This window comes from Pristiophorus japonicus, chromosome 6 (genome assembly GCF_044704955.1).
Source record: "Pristiophorus japonicus isolate sPriJap1 chromosome 6, sPriJap1.hap1, whole genome shotgun sequence".
Taxonomy (NCBI): Eukaryota; Metazoa; Chordata; class Chondrichthyes; family Pristiophoridae; genus Pristiophorus; species Pristiophorus japonicus.
Window position 1 is genome coordinate 210332175 of NC_091982.1, and position 18122 is coordinate 210350296.

Consider the following 18122-nt stretch of genomic DNA (forward strand, 5'->3'; position numbering starts at 1 on the left):
TAATTTTTACTTCTGACACAGCTGCTCTATTACTGCAGTTAGTTTAACATACATTATTAGGGTTAGATGAAATAAGGTGGGCGGAGGCGCGAGTGGAGCATAAATACCACCATGGACCAGTTCGGCTGAATGGCCTGCTTCTGTGCTGTAAATTCTGTGCATCATTCTCTGATTCTATGAAAGGTGGAAAGAAATTGACAACGGTCAACACTCAACAGTCATAACTGGTATTTGGGGTATTTCGAATCAAAACACGATCAGGCTTCATATAAGATTTGACTAGGATCCTCTCCCTAGATTCAGAAGGATTAAAAAATTTACTGGCTGTGTATTGCTGCATACTCAACTTATAGAAAGCATTCCAGCAGTTCTGACTGCCACTGAAATAAACGGAGCCAGTCAGAAATGTATCTGGACACCGGTGCTTCTGGCCATTCCCTGTAACTGATTTCACTGGAGTAGTTTGGTAATAAAGAAACCCACTGAAAAATCCATCTTAATGGATAGAGAAAGCCATTTGTATGGCCTGAAATTCTCAAAAGGACAGATATATATGCTATGAATAGTTTAAAATGTACACTTTTTTAAATAATTTATTTTAAATGTTAATAGCTACCATATAGACATAAATCCATTGCGTTTCAGTGGTCTACTGGCTGCAGCTGACAAAAATGGTCACTAGAGTGCAGATAGTATACTCTGCAGACACTTTAAATTTAAGCATAAAGCCAGCAAGATGGAAATATAATTTTTGTGTGGCTGTGCTATTTCCAGCAATGAATCTGCTAACACTCTTCCTGATAAAAAATAACACCTAAAGTACTGTATTAAAAGTTACCAGACAAAACAGTAGACGCACTTATCAGAATAAAATAACATTGGTTGACCAGTTACATATTAATCATATGATGCTTAATTTAGCTAAAATTGACTACATGCCTCTGCTCTATCACGGACCATTTCCAAGTGTATTTTAATCATGTGTTATGGTATCATCTTACTAACAGTACCGTTTGTAAGTCATTCAGAAGACTCAGTGGTTTCTAATTTGATTTTGGTTTTGTTGGAGACATGTGAAACAAAGGATGAATTTACAGGAACAGGAGCAGGCCATTCTGCCCTCATGGCTGATCTGTATCACTTAAGCATAATAGAAATATTCATCTTTAGTTTAATTGGAGACACATCCTTGAGAACTATATCTAGTAAATTAAAAGTTCTGCAGTATGCTTTGAAGTAGTTGATTTTTGATTTTGTTTTCTAACAGGTGCGGAATGTATTGAATGATGCACTAGATGTCTTAGAATTCCGTGACCGGGTGATAAAGGCCTCGTTGTCCCATGGACATTTGGTAGTTGTAACCTCATTGCAGTGTTATGTGTATAGGTTAGTAAAATATTTTCTCTGAAAATATGCAATGCCCTTTGGCAAAGCTATTTTTGGATATCTTTAGTCAATTATGTATCTCCTGTGGTAAATTTAAATGTCAGTAGTTCTAGTATATGATAATAATGCAAAGAAGATGTGTCAAAAGATATTTTTATAGAATTTGTGTTATTTTTGGCTCTATTCCTCTTGAAAAAACATGTTTAACCAAATTTTTTAAGGTGAGCTCTATGTTAGCTGTGTATAATATACAATATTCATTAAATGTGTTATACTCTCTGTTTTTTTCCTAATCTCAACTTTGTATGTCATGAATTTATATAGTAAACATTCTGTGTTTGCTGTGTTTTTTTCAGTACGAAGAATTGGAATACCCCACTGGTATTTGACCTAAAAGAAGGTACTCTGAGTTTAATTCTACAGGCCGAGAGGTAAGAGATTAATATGAATCTGTGGGCAATTATTGTAAACAGAACTTTTATATACATAAAAAAGGAGTCTTGTTTGTAATTTGAATCTCACTCAATGATGTAAAATTACACTTTCTTCAAAATATATCATCATTTAAGCAACTGTGATCAACTGATTTGTGATTATTTAACATTTAAATGTAGAAAATAATTAAAAAATAAATGTTTAATACCAACTCTTATAATGTAGGGGTAGAATCTTATACAGCGCTAGAGTTTAATCTCTTAATATTTAATATGTGATTTAAAAATACATTATTTGGTGTTGTAATCTCAAAAGGATAATTGTTTGCTGCAGAAATATGCTGATCCACAGACCATGCATTTCTTAGTACCTAGTTCAAAAGCACCTTTGGCAAAGGACTAGAAATATATCACTAGGCCATCCTTCAGGTTAGGAAATGGTACATGACACAGAGACAGAGAACCTAAAAAGAAAGTAGCTTACAAAATGGGAGGGATTAATAATACACTTTAAAAAGGCAATATTGTAATTGTTCAACTGATTGGTACTAATTTGCAGTTTGACTGAAAACATAACTCAGATGCTATACTTCAAAATGTCCAAAGCTTCTGTATTTATTACATCTAATTCATTGACAAGAAAATGGTAATATAAGATAAAGATAGTTCTATACAGACAACTCTCGATTATCCGGGCCCCTCGGGGATTGGGCTATTCCGGGTAAATGATTTTTCTGTTAGGGTGAGTCTACATTTTAAAGTTAAAACTTTAATGAATAAATACAATCGTTAGGGTGAGTTTACATTTCTAAGTTAAAACTTTAATGAATCAATACAATCAGCTACAAACAGTAACAAAAGATGGACATTACCAGCATGCATGTATAGGTTCTGTGCCTGGAACCCGGTGCCGGCCCTGCCCCCATTCCCAACGTCAGCGGGAGACAGCGGCTGCAGCAGCGCGCACACACACACACACACACCAGCAAAGCAAGGGCAGAGGAGGGTGATTTTAGGGTGAGTGTGAGAGAGAGAGAGAGAGCGAGAGAATGAGCAAATACAAATGAGCACAGTGTTTGGAAAGCGATTTTTCCAAATTATTTGGAGTTGTCTTTTCACTTGTTAGCAACAGAATTTTAAATCCCGTTACAAAGGTTTCCCGTTGGATCCGTGTACGGATAATCGAGAGTTGCCTGTACTTAGGTATACAATTATGGTTTAAAAGTTGCAGATACTTATAGTAGCTTTCTTTAACCTCTTCTGTAATAGTATTTATTTGTTTGTTTAGACACTTTCTGCTGCTTGACGGAGCAGGGATTTATTTGTATTCGTATGAGGGTCGCCTAATTTCTTCTCCCAAGTTCCCAGGGATGAGAACTGACATACTGAGCTCCCAGACCGTTTCACTCAGCAATGATACAATTGCCGTGAGAGATCAGGCTGATGATAAAGGTATAGTGGAAGGGCTGTTAATTTGGGAAAGCTATGTGTATATGCTATAAATCTCAATATTGTTCAGCACAAACATAATACATTGTATAACGTCAATCCTTTTATGCAACACTATATACAAAATGTGAACCCACCCCCAGTGTGTACACACATCACAAATTGCAGGATTCGAAGGAGTCTCTAAATGTATTGTAGTTACTGTGGTCAAAATATATTTTTGTGCAATGTCAGAAGTTTAAAAGTTGATGAATGTTGTGGAACATGGAAACTATGTTTCTTTCCTCTTTGAAACCATCTGTAGTATTAATTAGAATCGCATTTTTAGCTCCTTCCCTTATGAGATTTTCAGCACCATTGTAAATACAGCCAATCATGTTATGCTGGGCTTCTCTTTAACTTTTCTACATTAATGTTCTTTCTCGTCTCTGGGGCTTCAACTAGCCTGATTCAAGTCCTGCCATAAACCATCCTTTCTCTATTGGAATTACTGTTTTACACAGTGCAGCCATGCCCCAAAATACCCTTCTCCGTACTGGGATTATGAAATCTACATGAAATAGAATATTTTGCTTACTGCTCCTCCACAGGACAGAGGTAGCAAATCAACTACTCAAGATGCATAACCAGGCACCCATGCTAGCAAAGTATCCTAGAGGGTGAAGATATGGCAGCAACATCTGTGATTCTAAAATTACACTTGGGTCCCAGGAATAAGACGGGCAAGTTCAGAAAAATGGCAGCCTGACTGGGAACTAATAAAAATGTTCAAAAATGTCAATGGGTTTGTGATGGTAAATAGTGAAAAGATTTTTTTCATTGACCAATGAACCAATAACAAGGTATATACAATTAGAATTAGCACTAGAAACAAAAAGAGAGAGGTTAGAAAAACATTTTTCACGTAAAGATTAAAAGATGAAATGCATTACCACAATTGACTATTTACTGAAAGTTTAATTAATCATGCCATCTAAAAGACAACTAGAAACATTTAAAGAAGAAAAATATTAATGGATATGAAGAAAGAGCATAAAAATGGGATTAGACTAGGTTGCTCGGATGTGGAGGTAGCACTGACACATCTACAATGGGTCAAATGGCATCCTTGTGTGTTGAAATTTTTATTATTCCATCATCCTTCCTATTGTGTTCCTAACACAGATGAGACTGCACATACGGAGGTTAAAGTAACAGTGAAATCAGTCTTTATTAAGACACTCCAGCGTGAGGAACTGGCCTTAGGGGGCCGGCTTATATAAGTGCTCCCAAGGGATGCTGGGATCCCTTGGGACTTCAGGGGATGCGCTCCCTGGTGGCGGAACATGGGAGTGCATGCTTTACAGATACACAATATCACTCCCCCCCGCCCCCCCAAAGTCAAAGTGAAACTATTTACAAGGTGAGGCGGTCGGGAGTCATTCTTTCCCTGGTGGACCGCCTCGGTACAAATGTCTGTTCTGGTGTGTTGGCTATGCCCTTGCTGGGCTGGTGTGTTGTTTGCCCTGCAGGGCTGTTGGGCGTGATGGGTTCGATTTCCTGGTCCTGGGTGGTGTCGTTGATCCTTTGGGTGTGTGTTGTGGGCTCTCAAAAGGTGGTGTCTGCTGTGGGTTGTTCAGGGCAGTCTGTGAGCCGCAGCCTCGTTTGGTCCAGGTGCTTTCTGCAAATTTGTCCATTGTCTCGTTTGACGACAAACACCCTACTCCCTTCTTTAGCTATCACCATGCCCGCGATCCACTTGGGACCATGTCCATAGTTTAGCACATACACAGGGTCATTCAGATCCATTTCCCGTGACACAGTGCCACGACCATTGTTTACATTTTGTTGCTGCCGCCTGCTCTCTACCTGATCATGCAGGTTGGGGTGAACCAGCGAGAGTCTGGTTTTAAGTATCCTTGTCATGAGTAGCTCAGCCGGGGGCACCCCTGTGAGCGAGTGGGGTCTCGTGCGGTAGCTGAGCAGTACTCGGGACAGGCGGGTTTGGAGTGAGCCTTCTGTGACTCGTTTGAGGCTCTGTTTGATTGTTTGTACTGCCCGCTCTGCCTGCCCATTGGAGGCTAGTTTAAACGGGGCCGAGGTGACATGTTTGATCCCATTGCAGGTCATGAATTCTTTAAATTCGGCACTGGTGAAACATGGCCCGTTGTCACTGACCAGTATGTCAGGCAGGCCGTGGTTGACAAACATGGCCCTCAGGCTGTCAATGGTGGCGGTGGCGGTGCTTCCCAACATTATTTCACATTCAATCCATTTTGAAAAAGCATCCAGCACCACCAGGAACATTTTACCGTATAGGCGACATGGATCCTCGATCATGGCCAAGACCACAAACTTAATGGTGCCTCTCTGGGTACGTTGCTCAACTGAGCACACACGCTGCATTGCCTTAAACAGGACTGTAAGTCAGAGTCGATACCGGGCCACCACACGTAGGATCTGGCTATCGCTTTCATCATTACTATACACGGGTGTGTGCTATGGAGATCTGAGATGAACGTCTCCCTGCCCTTTTTTGGTAGCACTACGCGGTTACCCCACAACAGGCAGTCTGCCTTAATGGATAGCTCGTCCTTTCGCCGCTGGAACGGCTTGATTAGCTCTTGCATTTCAGCGGGGATGCTGGCCCCATACTAGGGACAGCAGAGGATCTTGACTGGTCCAAATCCTGATCTGGCGGGCTGTGACAGGTGATTTATCATTTTCAAACGCTTCCATGACCATCAACAAGTCTGCGGGCTGCGCCACCATCAACAAGTCTGCGGCTGTGCCACCATCAACAAGTTTGCAGGCTGCACCATTTCCACCCCCGTGGTGGGCAATGGTAGCCGACTGAGAGCATCCGCACAGTTCTTGGTGCCTGGCCTGTGGCGGATGGGATAGTTATACGCTGATAGTGCGAATGCCCACCTTTGTATGCGGGCTGAAGTATGAGTATTTATCCCCTTGTTTTGAGCGAACAGGGATATGAGGGACTTGTGATCGGTTTCCAGCTCAAATTTGAGGCCAAACAGGTACTGATGTATTTTCTTTACCCCGAACACACACGCTAATGCCTCTTTCTCATCATGCTGTAGGCCCTCTCGGCCTTAGACAAGCTCCTGGAGACATAGGCAACAGGTTGCAACTTCCCCGCAACGTTAGCTTGTTGTAATACACACCCGACTCCGTACGACGACGCATCACATGCTAGCACAAGTCTTTTACACGGGTTATACAATACAAGCAGCTTGTTGGAGCATAAAATGTTTCTGGCTTTCTCAAAAGCAATTACTTGTTGTTTTCCCCATACCCAGTTCTCACCTTTACACAATAACACATATAGGGGCTTTAAGAGGGTGCTTAACCCCGGTAGGAAGTTACCAAAATAGTTGAGGAGTCCCAGGAACAACCGTAGCTCCGTGACGTTCCGTGGCCTGGGCGCGTTCCTGATAGCCTCTGTCTTGGCATCTGTGGGCCGAATGCCATCCGCCACGATCTCTCTCCCCAAAAACTCCACTTCTGTTGCCATGAAGACGCATTTTGACCTCTTCAGCCGCAGCCCGACGCGATCCAGTCGCTGGAGGACCTCCTCCAGGTTTTGCAGGTGCTCTACAGTGTCCCTACCCATGACCAATATGTCGTCCTGAAAAACCACCGTGCGTGGTACCGACTTAAGTAGGCTCTCCATGTTTCTCTGGAAGATCGCTGCAGCCGACCGAATTCCAAACGGGCATCTGTTGTAGATGAACAGTCCCTTGTGCGTGTTGATGCAGGTGAGGCCCTTCGAAGACTCCTCCAGCTCCTACGTCATGTAGGCCGAAGTCAGGTCGAGCTTGGTAAACGTCTTGCCTCCTGCCAGCGTTGCAAATAGGTCGTCTGCCTTAGGTAGCGGGTATTGGTCCTGTAGCGAGAAACGATTAATAGTTACTTTATAATCGCCGCAAATCCTGACCATGCTATCACTTTTGAGTACTGGAACAATCGGGCTGGCCCACTCAGTGAATTCCACTGGGGAGATGATGCCCTCGCGTTGCAGCCTGTCCAGCTTGATTTCCACTCTCTCCCTCATCATGTGAGGTACTGCTCACGCTTTGTGGTGGATGGGTCATGCCTCTGGGACCAAGTGGATCCGCACCTTCGCCCCGGAAAAGTTTCCAATGCCTGGCTCAAAAAGGGAAGGAAATTTGTTGAGAACCTGGGTACATGAGGCCTCATCGACATGTGATAGCGCTCGGATGTCATCCCAGTTCCAGCGGATTTTGCCCCGCCAGCTCCTTCCAAGCAGTGTGGGTCCATCGCCCGGGGAAATCCAGAGTGGCAGTTCGTGCACCGTGCCCTCGTAGGTGAGCTTGACCATGGCGCTACCCAGGACAGTGATAAGCTCTTTGGTGTACGTTCTCCATTTCGTGTGGATGGGACTCAGAGCTGGTCTGAGTGCCTTGTTGCACCACAGTCTCTCAAACATCTTTTTACTCATGATGGATTGGCTAGCGCCAGTGTCCAGTTCCATGGCTACAGGTAAGCCATTCAATTTTACATTTAGCATTATAGGTGGACATTTCATCGAAAATGTGTGCACCCCGTGTACTTCAGCATCTGCCTCCTCTCTCTGAGGCTCGAAATTGCTTTGATCCACCATGGACCGATCTTCCTCTGCCACGTGGTGGTTAGCAGGTTTTGCAGATCTTGTAGTTTGTCTGCAAGCTCGTTGGAGATGCCCCATTGTTCCACAGCTCTTGCAAACATACCCTTTGAAGCGGCATGAATTGGCTGAATGGAAGCCTCCACAACGCCAACAAGGTGCGAATTGCCTTGCATTCATCCTTTGTTGCAGACTCTTGCGTCATCTGGGTCACCTGCGGCCTGCTGGCAGTTGCAGACTTGTGGTTTCTGCCCTGTACATTTCCGCTCGCAAACACAGTTCCAGTTAATTTATGAACATTGCTAGCACTTGTGTGCTGAGAGATTTGTTTGGTGTTATCACTGGTGGACATAAACGCCTGTGCTATCCCAATGGCCTTGCTGAGGGTCGGTGTCTCTACAATCAAAAGTTTTCGTAGGATGATCTTGTGGCCAATGCCCAGTACAAAAAAAATCTCTGAGCATTTGCTCCAGGTAGCCATCAAACTCACATTGTCCTGCAAGTCGCCTTAGCTCGGCGACATAGCTCGCCACTTCATGACCTTCAGATCGCTGGCACGTGTAGAACCGATACCTCGCCATCAGCACGCTCTCCCTCGGGTTAAGATGCTCCCGAACCAGTGTACACAGCTCCTCGTACGACTTATCTGTGGGTTTCAGCGGAGCCATTACATTCTTCATGCGGCTGTAAGTCGATGCCCCGCAGACCGTGAGGAGGACCGCTCTCCTTTTTGCAGCGCTTCCTTCTCCATCCAGCTCGTTGGCTACAAAGTACTGGTCTAACCATTCAACATAGGCTTCCCAGTCCTCACCCTCCGAGAACTTCTCCAGGATGCCCACAATTTGCTGCATCTTTGCGTTGGATTCGTGTACTCGTCGCCAGTTATTGTGTTCCTAACACAGATGAGACTTCACACAGGGAGGTTAAAGTAACAGTGACCTCAGTCTTTATTAAGACACTCCAGAGTGAGGAACAGGCCTTAGGGGCCAGCTGATATACAGTGCTCCCAAGAGATGCTGGGATTCCTTGGGACTTCAGGGGATGCGCTCCCTGGTGGCGGAACATGGGAGTGCAAGCTTTACAGATACACAACACTTCCAACAACAAGTGCATGGATTTCTTTGTAACTCCGATTGAGATTATCCATTCAGTTGCCTCTGCTGCAACCCCTCTTCCCATTGCCCACCAAGCCACAGCTCCTCTAAAGTTTCCCTCTTTCCCAGCCCTGAACCCACATCATTTTCTAATTTCTCTTCTATCACACCCTCTCTAAGCTCAACTTGTCTATGAGACCCACTTCCTGCTCTATTTTCCCCATTCCCTCTCTTCTCTTCTTTGGCGGTCCCTTGTATCGAGGATGACTTGCTTCCACGCCAAAAAGGAATGAGTTCACAGGTGTTTCAATGAAGGACCTAATATTCCAAGGTCCTGACCTACATGTTGAAGGGTGGAAGATGCCTGTGCGTGGATTTTTTTTAACATGGCTTGACAGAGCTAGGTCTTGGCCCAGTGGCAAGGATTAACCAAGACGACTGGAGACCAGCTCTGCTGCACAGACCTAGTGCGTGCACATATCGCAGTGTGGGCATTCCCACTCAACTGCTGACCATCCAACTTCCCTTCCTGGCTCCCATGCTCACTGACATTGTGATTGGTTCCCTTTCCCAAGATACTGTTCCCTTCCCTTTGATAATCACCGACATCACCACCCTCCTCAGAAAACCTACACTTGGCCTCTCTGTCCTTGCATACTATCATCCTATCTCCAACCTCCCTTTCCGTTCCAATATCTTTGAACATGTTGTTGCCTCCCAAATCCGTGCCCACCTTTCCTACAGCATTGAAACAGCCCTAATCAAAGTCACAAATTATATCCTCTGTGACTGTGACCATGTTATTCCTTGTCCTTCTCAATTTCCCTGCCGGCTTTGACACAGTCGATAACAGCATCCTCTTCCAACACCTTTCCTCCATTGTCTAGATCAATGGGACGGCCCTTGCTTGGTTCTACTCCAACTATCCAACTGTAGGCAGGATATCTCCTGGAATGGATTCTCTTCCTACCCCTGCACCTCTAGAACTCTGAAAAACCCTAAGGATGTCTCCTGGTCCCTTTCATTTTCCTCATCTACATGCTGTCCATTGCTGACACCATCTGAAGACATGGGGTTAAGTTCCACATCTACTCTGATGACACCCAGCACTACCTCCACCACTTCTCCTCACCGCTGTGCTGCCTCTGTTATTAGATTGCCTGCCTGTTACCCAGTGCTGGATGAGCCACAATTTCCTCCAGTTAAACACTGGGAAAACTAAAGCCATCATCTGTTGCTTTGCAACAAACTCTGCCTGTACCTTCGCCTCTGATTCCATTTTTTTGTCACCTCTAGAGTGACTATTCCAATGCTCTCCTGGATGGCTGCTCATCTTCCACCCTCCATAAACATCAGCACATCCAAACCCCTGCTGTCCGTATCCTGTCCCACACCAAGTCCCACTCAACAATCACCCTTTTGCTTATTGACTTACATTAACTCCTGATTCCCCAATGCCTCAAATTTAAAATTCACATCCTCATGTTCAAATCTCTTCATGGCCTCATCCCTCCCTATCTCTGTACTTGTCTCCAACCCTATTACCCGCCGAGAACTCTGCGTTCCTCAAACTATGGCATTGTGCATTCCAGAAATCCTTTTGGCCCAACATAATCAGCTATGCCTTCAGCTCTGGAATTCCCTGCCTATAGCTCTATGCCTCTTCACCTTGCTCTCCTCCTTTAAGGCCTTTCTTAAAGCCCACATTTTTGACCAAGCTTTTAGTCACCCCTTCGAATAACTTCTTTGACTTGGTGTTCATCATAGTCTGATCATGCTTCTGTGACGAACCTTGGAATATTCTTTCTACATTCAAGGTGCTGAATATGATGGTTTTGTTAATAACACCACCACTATACTCAATTCAAACAATGGGGTCAAGTTTCTGCCTGAGTTGCTCCTATTTTTTGGAACAACTAGTTCAGAATGGAGTATCTTAAAAATTGCTATTCTCGCCATTTAGTTTGCTCCAGTTCGAGTCAGTTAGAACAGTTTCATTTTAGAACAGATTTTTTTTTTCAAAAGGGGTCGTGTCCGGCCACTTATGCCTGTTTTGCAAGTTTAGGCAGTAAAGACTTACGCCAAACTAACTTAGAATGGAGTAAGTGTAGATTTTAGTACGTTCAGAAAAACCTTGCCTACACTTAGAAATCAGGCGTAGGTTACAAATCAGGCGTAGGGGAGTGGGGGGGAATGGGAAGTACTTAAATTTTACAAGCATTCAACAGTCTCACTTATACAAATAAAGAGCCATCCTGAATAAAAAAATTATAAATAAAGCAAATAAAAAATCTTGAATTTTCCTACCTGTGTGAAGCAACAGCAGCCTTCGAGCTGCGGTGTTTCAGTCAGGCCTTTCATGCAGGAGACAAGGGCGGTGTCAGTGGCACGACGGAAGCCGAAGAGGCAGCAAGCAGAATTCGAGCTGCGAGGAGCCTGAGGCCATTCGGCCAGGAGACAGGGGCAGCGTCAGTGGCACGATGGCAGCCGAAGAGACAGCAAGCAGCATTCGAGCTGCGGAGGAGCCTGAGGCCATTCGGCTAGGAGACATGGGCGGCGTCAGTCGAACGACGGCAGCCGAAGAGGCAGCAAGCAGCATTCGAGCTGCGGAGGAGCCTGAGGCCATTCGGTCAGGAGAAAGGGGAGGGACACGGTTAGGGCCACACATACAGGCAACGCAGCAGCCTCCACAGTTGTGAATTTATTTTTATTGGCTGCAGGCTGTTCGGCCAGGAGACAGGGAAGGCGTGCAAAGCACCAGGAGGGACAGCCAGCAAGCCAGCCAGCCAGTTTAAAAGTTACATTTGTAATTCAAGTATGGGTGCTGCATTATCAACACCACGGATTATGCAATAGTTCGCCAGCAATTCACTGCATAGGAGAGAATTGATCAGAGCTCACCGCACCCGGAACGTCATAGCCCATAGGCTGATAGACAGGAGACCTTACCCACGTTGGCAATATCAAGCCAGGCGCTCGTACCTGGACATGAGCGAGGCTGATTGTGTCAAAGGGCTGCGTTTCCGTAGAGAAGCTGTCGTTGAGATCTGAGATATGCTGAGAGCAGATTTGCAGCCCAGAAGCAGAACGCCGACTGCCTTGTCTGTTGAAGTGAAGATAACAGCCTTCTATGCACTTCCCTTCCATGCCTCAGGATCGTTTCAACTGGAGGTGTGTGCGCCATCTCTCAACGTGCAATACATGCCTGTGTTTACCAGGTCACGGCTGCACTGTATGCGCGGAGGAATGACTTCATCAAGTTCCCAATGACCACACAAGCAATGCATGACATGGCTGTGGGCTTCTTCAGGATGGCTGGCTTCCCTCGATTGTACCCACATTGCCTTGCGAGCACCTGTGGAGGATTCTGAGCAGTACAGGAATAGAAAAGGTTTCCACTACATCAATGTGCAGCTCGTGTGTGACGACAAGCAGCGCATCATGTCAGTCGATGCGAGATACCCTGGCAGCACTCATGATGCGTTCATCCTACGCGATAGCGTTATATCTGACATGTTTGAGCAGCAGCCAGAAGGGCAGAGCTGACTATTGGGAGACAAAGGGTACGGCCTGGCCACCTGGCTCATGACGCCGCTAAGCGTGACACGGACGAAAGCTGACCATCAATAGAACATGGCGCACATTGCGACGCGCAGCATCATAGAGAGGTCCATTGGCATCTTGAAACAGCGTTTCCGATGCCTGGACCATTCCGGAGGCCACTTGCAATACTCTCCTCAGATTGTTGGTCACTTCACTGTTATGTGCTGCATGCTGCATAACTTAGCCATCATAAGGCAGCAGGAGCTGGTAGTGGAACCAGAAGACCCACATGAGGGGCCAGTGCCTGATGATAGTAATTTGGAAGAGCAGGATGAGGATGATGACGACGATCAGGAAAGCATACAAGTGCCTGATACCGGAGCACAAGGTCGGAGGAGGGCTGTCCATCGTGCTCCTTTAACGATTGCTCGAGCCCTGCACCAGCAGCTCATCCGTGAACGCTTTAATTACTGATGCCTGAGGACTCTGCGACAACTGTTGCGCATGGAAATGTTTATTTTTTGGAGTTGTTCCTATGTTGTGTTGTGTTAATGGAACATGATTCAGTTTTAATGAAAAAATATTTTATTGAAAAGTTAACGTCACTGTAATAAAATATTTGTTGTATCAAACTTTACTTTTTAATATGACACTCGAAGATCACTTAAAAACTTTAAGATCACTTATAAACTTGTAAAGTTACAAAACAATTTCAGTGTGAAAAATCTTACACTCTTAAGATCACTTAAACTTCAAGATCGCTTTTTAGGTGTAAAATTAAATAAGTTACAAAATGTGAGAGCATTTACACTATAAGATCACTTAAAAACCCTAAGATCACTTATAAGTTGTAAAGTTACAAAACTTACAAAACAATTTCAATGTGAAAAACGCTACTACAGTTACATCAAGAACAAGAACAAAAGCAGCAAAGAAAGGCTGCAACCATCTCTCATCCACATCTCAGTGAATGTTCACTTCTTCATGGGGGTGTCATTTGATTGGCCGGACTGTGTGCCCTTATTGCAGCAGCTATCTCCATCAGGGCCTGTGCAGTCACTTGCATGCCCTCCCTGACGGCCTGTGCCGTCAATTGCACTCCCTCGGACATTCCCTCCCTAAGTTCCCGTGTCATTACTGCTATTTCTCCCGTCAGTACCATCACCTCTTCACCCACTGCACTGACGCTCAGGAGAGCGTGTCTCCAATCTCCTTCTCCTCTGCCTGGGTCTGCCTCACGGCACCACTACACTGGGAGACACGGGCTGGGACGGTGGGACACTCGGTGTTCCAGACGGCAGCACTAGAGTGGGAGGAGCCGGCTGGGACGGTGGGATGCTCGGTATTTCAGACAGCAGCACTAGAGTGGGAGGCGCGGGCTGGGATGGTGCGGCCCTGGGTCTTGCATCCAGCACCACTCGAGTGCGAGCCGTGGGCTGGGATGGTGGGTGAATGGGTGTAAACTGCCCCATGATATCACCAGCACCACTGGGACCCGCAACATCAGAATCAAAACCTTGGAAGGTGGAACCAGAACCTATGCGAGTGGGAGGCGCAGGCTGGGACATTGAGGAACTGGCTGTAAACTGCTGCATTACACTAGCAGCACCACTGGGACCCGCAACATCAGAATCAAAACCATGGAAGGTGGAACCAGAACCTATGCAAGGGGTTGAAACTCCGATGCCCCTTAATGTGGGCTCATAAACATTAATTTGGAAGGTCTCCCCTGTAGACATTTCAGTTATCGCCGCCTGCAGCCAGTCTGAATCGTCCGCATCTGGTTCTACTGGTTCTTGTTCTGGATCTTCAGGATCTTCAGGGTTGGCATCATCATCATCATCATCTTCTGCAAAATATATCAGAACAGTCAAATGTTTAACAGCAAAGGAGGGGGCAGGATGGGTGGCATGAGTACTCTCACACATAGCAGGCCAGGCAGCAGGTTAATTTGAAGGGCCACGATGCATTTTCAGGACTTACCCTCTTCCTCGCATGCGGGACCAGCTTGTGGTGTACTGATTGCTTTTCTCCATGTATGACTCATCATAGCAGCTACCCTCTGTTCCAAGGGTGTCAGTGGATGCAGATTGGGCATGCCTCCTCCTGTTTGAGTTGCTTCCCTTTTGTTGTGGGCCAATTTCTTCTGCAAAGAGTAAAATATACCTTTTTACAGAGTGAGTCTTTCTGCAGGGTGGGACATACAGATTAGTCACATTACAATTACAATTACATTAAAAATGAAAATATTACTTACACTAACTACTTGACCAAGGTCGTGCCATTTCTTTTTACATTGGCTTCCAGATCCCATGGTATGCACCACTGCGCAGTAATCTTCTGCAACTTGGTTTCAGCATTTCTTCATTTCTTTAGGTGGCACTTTTATGCGACCTCTGTTGATGGTATCCAGCTCCTGCCATCTCTGCTCAATGACGTTAACTAATATCTCCATTTCCTCATGCAAGAAATTCTTTGTTCTTGGTGGACGTTGTTCCATTGCTGTATTGAATTGACACTCTTATTTTTCAAAACACACAGTCCTTATTTTGCATGCACCTATGCAGCACTTGTTCTGGAAGTTTAGCAACAAAAAGCAGCACTCACTGATTTCAACAGGTGATTTCTTCAACAGTGCTGCTAAAAGCACTCCCTCAGGCACAAAAAACACCAAGATTCAATCCCAAGCCTTTCCACAGCTCCACAAAACAAATCAGCACTTTTCTTCAAGTTCCTTTAAAAATGGTCGAGTGCCAATGTTTGTAACCTACTGCGCGTGCACGCGCGCTTCAACACGCACGCGCAGGGCTGCTGGCACAGCATCCTCGGATCAGAGTTAGCCCTGCCCCCCTGCACTTTCAAAATCAGCGCGATGCTGTGGCTCTGCCTCCTGCTGATCTCTGCGCACCGCGCCGAGCTCCGAGGAACCTGCTGGAAGACCGGGAATTCCTCCGTAAGTTTTTGACGTGCTTTTGGGCGTGAAAAACGGGGGTCGATGTCGGGGCGGCGCCGTTCTAGGCGCGGCCCGAAACTTGACCCCAATAAAAGTAACAAAAAAATAGTGCTAACATATGCAAACAGCATCTGGGTTCTGGTCAAAGTGTGCCACAATTCTGTGAGAGCAACATCCAGGTGATGGACAGACTCAGACACAAAAAATGTTCAGAATGAATATAAATACAACGGGGCTTAAAAGCTGCAGAGTTAGGGAACAGATAGCTAAAAACTGTTTGAATCACAATTGGCCTGCTGTTAATTGAAGGAGGCGTTTATTTGTACTGCCAAAATGGCCAACATGCTCCACCCTTTGTTTCCGATTGGTCGCCTTGGAGGATAAGCCACACCCTGAAGTTTCACAGGAATGCGTCAATGGGACCACCCATCCCAAGGTCTCTCTGACTTTGCAAATTGTAACTCGATCCACTTTGACTTCCTGAAGTGACAGAAGACAGAGTTCCCCAGAAGACAGCGAGGGCAAGCCAAAGTCCTGTACCCCAGTCCAAGTTCATCCTTCCCCCAGCCAAAGTGCCTTACCCCAGTCCAAGTGGATGCCACCCCGAGCCAAAGTCCCACACCCCAGCGCGTGCATGCCTCCCCCAGCTGACGTGCCTTACCCCAGCGCAAGTGCATCTTGCCCCCGCATCCCCCCTCCCCCACCATAGATGGGGCAGGCATTGTGTACAGGGATTAACGGGTTTATTGGGTATGAAGTGAATAGTGACAGAGTTATGAGATTTGAATATCATCCACTACAATGATGTCCCTTGTAGGGGTTTGGAAGAACGTAATCGTCTTTCCTGAGTTCCCTCTCTCCCCTCTGATTACCTTTCCCCACCACCTCCCCCGCCTCTCACCACCCGTGTGTGTGTCTCTCTCTCCCCCAGCCCCTCTCTCTCTCACCCAGCCCCTCTATCTACCCCAGCCTCTCTCTCTCTCCCCCACCCCTGTCTCTTCCCCAGCCCCTCTCTCTCCCCGCAGCCTCTCACTCTCTCTCCCCCAGCCTCTCTCTTTCTCTCCTGCCCCAGCCTCTCTCTCTCTCCCCCAGCCTCTCTCTCTCTCCCCCAGCCTCTCTCTCTCTCCCCCAGCCCCTCTCTCTCTCACCCAGCCCCTCTCTCTCCCCCAGCCTCTCTCTCTCTCCCCCACCCCTGTCTCTTCCCCAGCCCCTCTCTCTCCCCCAGCCTCTCTCTTTCTCTCCTGCCCCAGCCTCTCTCTCTCTCCCCCAGCCTCTCTCTCTCTCCCCCAGCCTCTCTCTCTCCCCCAGCCTCACTCTCTCTCCCCCTGCATCTCTCTCTCCCCCAGCCTCTCTCTCTCCTCCAGCCTCTCTCTCTCTCTCCCCCAGTCTCTCTCTCTCTCCCCAGCCTCTCTCTCTCCACAGCCTCTCTCTCTCTCTCCCCAGCCTCTCTCTCTCCCCCAGCCTCTCTCTCTCCCAGCCTCTCTCTCTCCTCCAGCCTCTCTCTCTCTCTCCCAGCCTCTCTCTCTCCTCCAGCCTCTCTCTCTCTCTCTCTCCCCCAGCCTCCCTCTCTCCCCCAGCTCCTCTCTCTCCCCCCAGCCTCTCTCTCTCCCCCAGCCTCTCTCCCCAGCCTCTCTCTCTCTCCCCCCAGCCTCTCTCTCTCTCCCCCAGCCCCTCTCTCTCTCCCAGCCTCTCTCTCTCTCTCCCCCAGCCCCTCTCTCTCCCCCAGCCTCCCTCTCTCCCCAGCCTCTCTCTCTCTCTCCCCAGCCTCTCTCTCTCTCTCTCCCCAGCTTCTCTCTCTCTCTCCCCAGCCTCTCTCTCTATCTCCCCAGCCTCTCTCTCTCCCCAGCCTCTCTCTCTCTCCCCCAGCCCCTCTCTCTCCCCCCAGCCTCTCTCTCTCTCCCCCAGCCTCTCTCCCCAGCCTCTCTCTCTCTCCGCAGCCTCTCTCTCTCCCCCAGCATCTCTCTCTCTCCCAGCCTCTCTCTCTCTCTCCCAGCCTCTCTCTCTCTCTCCCCCAGCCTCTCTCTCTCTCCCCCAGCCCCTCTCTCTCCCCAGCCTCTCTCTCTCTCTCCCCAGCCTCTCTCTCTCTCCCCCCAGCCTCTCTCTCTTCTGCCCCCCCAGCCTCTCTCTCTCCCCCAGCCCCGGTCTCTCCCCGCAGCCTCTCTCTCTCCCCCAGCCCCTCTCTTTCTCTCCTGCCCCAGCCTCTCTCTCTCTCCCCCAGCCTCTCTCTCTCTCCCCGCAGCCTCTCTCTCTCTCCCCGCAGCCTCTCTCTCTCTCCCCCAGCCTCTCTCTCTCCCCCAGCCTCTCTCTCTCCCCCAGCCTCTCTCTCTCTCTCCCCAGCCTCTCTCTCTCTCCCCAGCCTCCCCAGCCTCTCTCTCTCTCCCAGCCTCTCTCTCTCCTCCAGCCTCTCTCTCTCCTCCAGCCTCTCTCTCTCTCTCCCAGCCTCCCCCTCTCCTCCAGCCTCTCTCTCTCTCTCTCTCTCCCCCAGCCCCTCTCTCTCCCGCAGCCTCTCTCTCTCCCCGCAGCCTCTCTCTCTCTCCCCCAGCCTCTCTCTCTCTCCCCCTGCATCTCCCTCCCCCAGCCGCTCTCTCTCCCCAGCCTCTCTCTCTCTCTCTCCCCAGCCTCTCTCTCTCTCTCCCCAG

The 18122-nt window shown here is 47.5% G+C and overlaps 1 protein-coding gene across 4 annotated transcripts in view; it reads left to right on the forward strand.

Annotated features, from left to right (window-relative positions):
* The window catches only part of ift80 (intraflagellar transport 80 homolog (Chlamydomonas)), a 352701-nt gene that overhangs the window by 218489 nt on the left and 116090 nt on the right, over nt 1-18122 (forward strand). For all 4 annotated transcript variants that reach the window (XM_070882337.1, XM_070882338.1, XM_070882340.1 and 1 more), the window contains 3 exons: nt 1268-1386; nt 1743-1817; nt 3109-3272. In XM_070882337.1, coding sequence (XP_070738438.1) covers nt 1268-1386; nt 1743-1817; nt 3109-3272 — 358 coding nt within the window. The remainder of the gene's footprint in view (nt 1-1267; nt 1387-1742; nt 1818-3108; nt 3273-18122) is intronic.